Source organism: Conger conger, chromosome 5 (assembly GCF_963514075.1).
Source record: "Conger conger chromosome 5, fConCon1.1, whole genome shotgun sequence".
Lineage (NCBI taxonomy): Eukaryota > Metazoa > Chordata > Actinopteri > Anguilliformes > Congridae > Conger > Conger conger.
In genome coordinates this window covers 59,835,165-59,842,664 of record NC_083764.1, presented here as the reverse complement: position 1 = coordinate 59,842,664, position 7,500 = coordinate 59,835,165, and the positions used below count along the sequence as shown (strand labels likewise).

The window sequence follows — 7,500 nt, the reverse complement described above, 5'->3', positions numbered from 1 at the left end:
TCCGTTTGGAGGGGCCCGTGTCCGTCCAGGGGGGCGATGTCCACGATCACATCCACCTGGAAGGCACTGTGATAGAGAGGGGAAGAGAGAAAGGGAAAGAGAGAGGGAAAGAGAGTGAGAAGAATTTAAAAAAACATACCCAAAGCCAAGGGTTGTGAATATATCAAGACGTTGTCCATGTTATCATGTCTCCTGTGTCTGGCCAACTGACTATAAAGCACCACATACTCCCAGAAAAACTGAACACCTGTGGAGCAGGTTTCCTGCTAAGGAACAGGCGGAAGGTGTTACGACCGGTAAAGGAACCGGATGCAAACCACAGGGATGAGCAAAAATCGTAGTCTTCATCCGGGTAAAAACGGGAGCATGCAATGACACAGACTGGGATCAGACAGGGAACCTATGAATGTAATGAAATCGGACATACATAACCAGGCAATATAATGAGACAGACAGGAACATAATAACAGAAGGATTTTCACACAACATGGTGGCTTCAGACCCTTTAGTTTGTGCTGGGACACTTTTTTTGGGGGATCCTTCAGCAATTACCGAGGTGCAATGTGCTCTGGGAGAGAGGTTCTTTAAGACGTAGTTCTTTAAGACACTCACTTCCTCAATATTATTTTAACCTAGAGAGATCCCAAAGGCTTCTCACACAATCCGATACAGAGATTTTCAATACTCTGTCCAGGCCTGGTCACACATTTTTGTACATTAGCATAGGGACTATAGCCAAAAGAACCCCCAAATGACCATAAAACTGCGTAATTGAAAATGAAGTCTAAACCAAGAATAAAAACCACACACACACACACACACACTTAAACGCACGCGCACACACACACATGTGCATGTACACACACAGATCAAACAGCTTTATCAAGCAAATTAGTCCTGAAATGTGAATAAAACTGTTACTGGAGGGTGGCGTGTCCAGACAAAGGTCACATATCAGTTGTAATTACAACTTGGCAAACATAGTTGTTTTTCATGCTTTAAATTATACAAAAGAAATATCTCCAATTATTTATGAAGTGTCTTAAAACACAGCCAGACTGCTACGGACTAGACTGCCAAAAAGCAGTGGTATTTCAGAGCTAAGGATAGGAGCTAGGATTTTTAATATACATAGAAAACTATAAATGTGAAACGATAGCCCTGGCTTGGTGTGATTGCGTGGAAAAGAACTGACAGGACTGTAAACACAATGAAGAAGAACGTGTTAATAAATGCTTGCTGCACTTTTGCGTGCATCTAATCTCGGACATTCTCCGGGTTGCAGTTCGACAGTTCTACAGAGAACCACCCCTACGTTCCCTCAGACGGGTTCCTGCTGAGGGTCTCCTCAGGACTGCAGTCCATGTTCGGGGGGGCTCTGCCTTGACCTCACCTGCTGGAGTTGGGGGCCTGCAGCTCGATGATGTGGACTTCGCCTTCCGGGCCGGGGCCCGAAAGAATGCAGCCCCTCGACGGCTTTGGATCCTCATAGCTCGCCAGGTAGTTCACGGACAGGAAGTTGTTGTCAATCTTGCAGGTGGCAGGAAACACGGGGTCTGAAATAGTGGTGGGGTTTAGAACAGTTCTGAAACCAGGGTGACACATGTATTCTACCAGACATTTTGATGTTGGTTAGACCTCTAATATTATATGTCGTCCAGTATTATACTTTGATGCTGATCCGTCTTGTAGCCATGAGGCAGGTCTACAAATGGTTTGGCCGGACAAGACAAAGAATATAATGTGCGATCCACTCTGGAAGGTTCTTTCTCTGATATCTGAGGTTTCGGTTCCTAACAGTATAGCACAGACTTAACAAATGGGATACAGTTGGACTCAACTGACCCAAAAATAATGGGGTTCTGTGACAATACTTGTCAAAGAGAAGATGCAAGCCCAATTAAATAACAAGCTGCAGATTAACAGAAAACAAACATTCAAGAAGAAGACTGCACAATCTCAGAGCTCCTTAATTTAACGTGCAGCTAACGTCTTGGCGCTATGTGCGTTCATCAGGGTTTGATTAAGTTGCAGGCACACAGCACTAGTTTCATTTTGGTAAATAAAGGAGAGAGTGAGTATACAGTCTGCTTTTATTCAAAGGTTCTCTAAGGGTACAATGAAAATTAAATCCAGATATGCTTTTAATTGCCTTGTTCAAAAAACCTTGAACTGAGACCATGTCAGGGATTTGTTTATACCGTTTTCTCGAAAGGATTTGAAAAATCCAGGTGAACAATGATACACATAGGCAAGGCAGATGAGGTTATTGTTAAGACCCCATTATCTGCTATGTTTAGACATTACGCACTATTCATATTAATCAACACTCCTTCAACTCCACTTAGGTACTTTTGTAGAGAAAGAATATGCCTTTTACCAGTCAGAAATCTTCCAAGATAGGCATCTCAATAGCTTCATAACACGGATGCTAGACATTTCCTGTGCTAAGGGAGTACTCATTACAAATTCTTACCCCTCCTGTAAATGACCCAACTGGAATTACATTGAATAAACTGTCATTAAATCCAAACGCCCTTTTTTCCCCCCTTAATATTGACATAAAATATTTTTAATAATGAGATTTTGGGTGAATTATAACGCCTACCCTGAGGTAATCTCCTCCTCCTTTCCTTACCTACAGTCAAGATGGCGTTTGTGCTCTGCGTGCTCTGTATGCCAGCTGCCTCACGAGTCTCAGATTGAGAGCTCCATGTCTGCTTACAGTGCACATCTACTCTCAGCGCTATTCAGGAGCAGCTTGTGTTTGATCAACCAATTTATGCATTCAACAGAATTGACAGTAATCCAAGTGATGAGGATTCCCAGATATGGTGAAGGGTATTAAACATACAAAGAAATGGAGAGAGATTAATCCCAGTAACTATTTCCTTTGAAAATAGGCCATTTCTCTCTCTCTCCCACTCGCTCTCTCTCTCTCACTCTCTCTCTCTCTCTCTCTGTTTCAGTCACCATCACCATATCTACGAAGTACATGTAAATCATAGTGAAGATTTTCCGTTTGTTGTGCTACCGGCCGCTCTCTAATACCTTCTCCCACGTTGATGTAGATGTTGCTGGCGACCTTGAGCTCGGAGAAGGAGGTGACGGCTTCGTACTTGTCTTGGGCCCAGGTCAGAAGCTGCTCGTTCTCATGAGGAAGAGTCACCTCCTCCACCTCACAGGACTGGGAAAAATTCCCCGGCTCAAATTGGACCTTCGAACCCTTGGACACCTAAAAAGCAGGAAAACAACAATATATTACAAACAAACAAATAAATACATAACAGGAATATTGCAAAAAAATCACTCTATTTTACCATCAGTGACTACAAACAATTAGGAACTTGAAGGTGGCCACCTTTGGGTACACCTGTCAGCCACTGCTGTGCCCCGCCTACAGAAGTACAGCACTGACCACTTCTATCTTAGTGTACATATGGAGCTTCATCTGGTGCTCATATAAATCCTGATGCAATGAACCCTCAGACTCTTCAACTACTGTATGACCGAGGTTTATTTGCATATCTTTAAACGGAAAGTACAGTGGCAAATTCCCCTACTCACCTTGTTGGCCACTGAACAACAGCATTCGAAGACATGCGAATGCCGTATTACATTATGTAGCACACTGTAGCAGCTTTCACTTGTCAGGGTGGAATATCACAGGAAGGGCCAAGATTCTACATTAACTTATATATAATATAAATAAAATACCTTCCAGTTAGGAGTTAGGATTTACATGTTAAGAGGAAAAAAATGCAGACTGAAGATTTAGAGTTAGTACTGGCATTAAATCAATCAATTACCCTTCATTTATATGGCAGATTTCATAGACAAATTGCTTCACAATAAATTAAAACTTTGTATGGCTGTAATTTTAGGGCAACGGTTGCTTTTTGACAGAAAGCAGTTACAGATGGTTAGACAGTACACTTGAAATGGGAAAGCAGCTGCAATTAATCATTCTATTATTTTTTATGTCTGAAAACTGAATAATGACATCACTGTCCATCGCAATACTGATATAAAAGCACCAGAAACATATTCCCATAAAAACTTGAATAAAGAATCAGAATAAATGTCTCCACATGATTGTATATCCCGTTATATTTGAATCAAGTGCTAACAAAAATGCAAGGTAACTCAAGAATAAAAAGAACTATGCACTTCCAAAATGAAACCTTTACCCTGCCAAAACACATCCTTCAGACTCAGTTTTCAGCGTTATTTTGAGGCCTCCAGAAATGCTCTCCTTATTTTCACACATGGTCTTCTTGCACAACACGGTGTTGAGTTTCCAGTATTTATATAATGGGTTATTGTGCGTCACCACAAATACTAGTGGGATTTTCAAAATGGCTGCCACACTGGCTGGACTGGACTCTATCTCAGAGAGTGCACAGCTACAGGCCGTAAAATTCCATCTGGTTTACATGATAAAACACTTCCAGTCTGTCTGCAACTCAGAACACACTGTCCCAAAGGAACACATTTGAATACAACAATGAGCCTGTCACGCCTCACCCCTGTGCGTTTCCATAGGCTACTCAATCAGACCCTCCCCCCATACAATATGCCCTGACATGTACGCAAAGTTGTAATACAGTTTAAAAGATTATACGTCCAGTTTTTTTATTTTATTTACCAGTATGATAACCTCAATGGAAAGGCAGGAAAAAAACAGCAGACTACAGTACAAACGTAAAGGTTTTTTTATAAAAAGTGTTCAAGAATACCAAGGAATAAAACACAAAAACACAAGGGGGCCTGAGGTATGGGGTATGGATCGCGATGAAGTGCTGATCGACTTTTTGGCAAGGTGACTTGGCCAGGACTGTTCTGTGGAGGAGAGACCACCCCTTTGACTCTCAACGGAGCTCAACCCCCCCCACCCCCGTGCTTCATTTCAGAAATAAACATTCACATGTGCAGAAGAACCTACTGCAGGGCTACACCGCAGTGCCCCTGGTACATGTTCTAGACGGCATCTGCATGGCATTGTGCATTCCCCGCCACTGTACCGCTCCATGCGATGGAAAAAGACTGACTGGATGCACATACCTCTAAATGCAAGTAATTGATGACAAACAGAGCTCTGGCTTTGATTGGTTGCTCTGACCTAGCAACAGTCTAGCCCACAAATCCAATATTCCAATCGAAAATGGGGGACACGTAGAGGACAGACCGAGACACCCCTCTAGTCTTCCAGGTTTGGTCGGCATTTGATGTTTCTCCACGAGGCGGGTCTGCTGCAGTGCGGAACATCTGCCCCACCGCCGGTCGACGCGGCTGGAGCCTTCGGCTATCTCCACAGAGGTAATAAAAAAGAGAGAGAAAGCAAAACGCAGCGTTGTGTAGAGTTTTATTTACTCCTACTAGTACTACAAGAGGGAGGAGGGAAGATAGTGTTCTACATTTTACGACTGCAGAACTGTCAGGAAACCGCAGGCAATTTCATGTTAGAGGTGGGGGTTGGGTTTCACTGGTAACCACTGCCAAACCAAGCCCAGTTTGTGAATATAATGAGGAGACAAACTGGTTTCCACACATTACAGAAAACGCCACAAGATAAATTGTGTACGGAGCCTTTGCACTTTTCGTTTGAAAGCTCTGAAAATGAATCGCCCTTTCTAGGTTGTGGAACTTGATCTGATGACTTGATCTGGGAAGAATCAGCACAGTTATACACAGTAAACTAGGGTGGGGAATCTGAATTTATGCAAGTGTTATATCTTCAAAATGAAAATGTTAACTTTAGGCTTAACAAGATCCCCTCTGCCATTCTGTCCAACTTAGAAATGACAGACATGATGATCAACCATAATTGAAAAGTGTCATTTCTATGATACCTGCAGGAACAGAAAGCATTGAAATAGTTTTAAAAGCTGTTGGGCACTCTGTAGTTGCTAATTTGGTTGTGCAGGGGTTTGCTACACACAGGAAACAAAGGTCTATGATGCATTAACCACAATGCTTTTCAGGTCAACTTTGTGCTATTCAGAGGCTGGGCGGTAAAACGGAAACATCCCAAAGTAATTCTTTTAACATTAAATTCATCTCATAACACAAGGGAGGTTAGCGGGAGCAACTCCCACAGGGTGTCCTGTTGGAAATCCGGCTTCATCTCATTCTCTGAGCGGTCCGGGCATGAATGCTTAAAAGAATGCGAGTCCGGAGCTCAGAAGTGTATCACCCCTGTATAGTTCAGCCTGCAAAACAAACTTTAAAGGGTCAAACTTCCTTCCTGTGGGTCAGGCCACTTTCTTCCTCTGTGAAAAAAAACAACAGCTTCCTGCGGGCCGCTTCCGCTTCGTAAGCCAGATTCACTGCGACTTCCTGGCGTTCCTTCCTTCCACACGTTAACGCCACACGTGTAGAACGCAGGGAAAAGGGCGCCGAACGCGCAACGTCATTTGTCAAGGTCCGCGGCACGCGTGCTAAGCAGCCCACCGGCATCTCTGATGCGTTTGTTACGTGACGCTCAGTTCACACACATATGTGATAATGCCCAATATTTTAATTTGATGTGCATACACTCACTGAGCCCTTTATTATTACACCTACTTATTCATGTGATTAGTTAAATCAGCCAATCATGTGGCAGCAGTGCAATGCGTACAATCATGTATGTCAGGAGCTTCAGTTAATGTTCACATCAACCATCAGAATGGGGGAAAAATGTCAGTGATTTCGACCATGGTATGATCGTTGGTGCCAGACAGGCTGGTTTGAGTATTTCTGTAACTGTTGATCTCCTGGGATTTTCACGCAGTTTGCAGAGAATGGTGCAAAAAACTAAAAACATACAGTGAGCAACAGTTCTGCAGGCAAAATCGCCTTGTTAATGAGAGAGGTCAGAGGAGAAGGTCCAGACAGTCAAAGCTGACAGGAAGGTGATGGTAACGCAAATAACCGCACATTACAACAGCGGTATGCAGAAGAGCATCTCTGAACACACAATGTGTCAAACCACTAAGTGGATAGGATACAGCAGCAGAAGTCTAAAAAATAAGTCTAGTAAATACCTAATAAAGTGCTTGCGAAGTGTATATCTAAACTTCAAACAAACAAAGTTCCGGCGGCATAACGGTTTCTGTTCCAGGGAACCAGGAGTCCTGTGCCACAGAGGAAAAGTCATCACGTGCCACAGTTCACTTTAAAAGCAGCCTGGGCATTCACTCACTGCTTTCATTACTAATCAGCGAGAGGCTTTCATTGCAGGTCCTAAAACAATACAGGCAGGCAGTCTGGCAAAACGCTGAAATGTTCTGCCCAGAGTCCGTACAAAGTCCATAAAAATGTTTCCGTCTCAATAGCAAACATAATCTTATCATTTTGCCCTTTTATTTTCAAATGCATTGGGAACACAAATGTTAAACCCTCGCTAATTGAATCATTAGAAATTACAGCGAAACCATGCCGTGCTGAAGCCGAATTGGCCACAAAATAAATTTTGACCGCAATCCTGAACAAATCTCCCCTATGTGTTTTTATCAC

General features: G+C 42.9%; 1 protein-coding gene across 3 annotated transcripts in view; it reads right to left on the bottom strand.

Annotated features, from left to right (window-relative positions):
- Positions 1 to 7,500, bottom strand: part of LOC133128683 (transforming growth factor beta receptor type 3-like) — an 83,592-nt gene that overhangs the window by 21,370 nt on the left and 54,722 nt on the right. For all 3 annotated transcript variants that reach the window (XM_061242401.1, XM_061242400.1, XM_061242402.1), the window contains exons 5-7: positions 3,052 to 3,235; positions 1,394 to 1,556; positions 1 to 66 (exon numbers count right to left, since the gene is read on the bottom strand). The exon at positions 1 to 66 is cut by the window's left edge and continues 82 nt beyond it. In XM_061242401.1, the coding sequence (XP_061098385.1) occupies positions 1 to 66; positions 1,394 to 1,556; positions 3,052 to 3,235 (413 nt within the window). The remainder of the gene's footprint in view (positions 67 to 1,393; positions 1,557 to 3,051; positions 3,236 to 7,500) is intronic.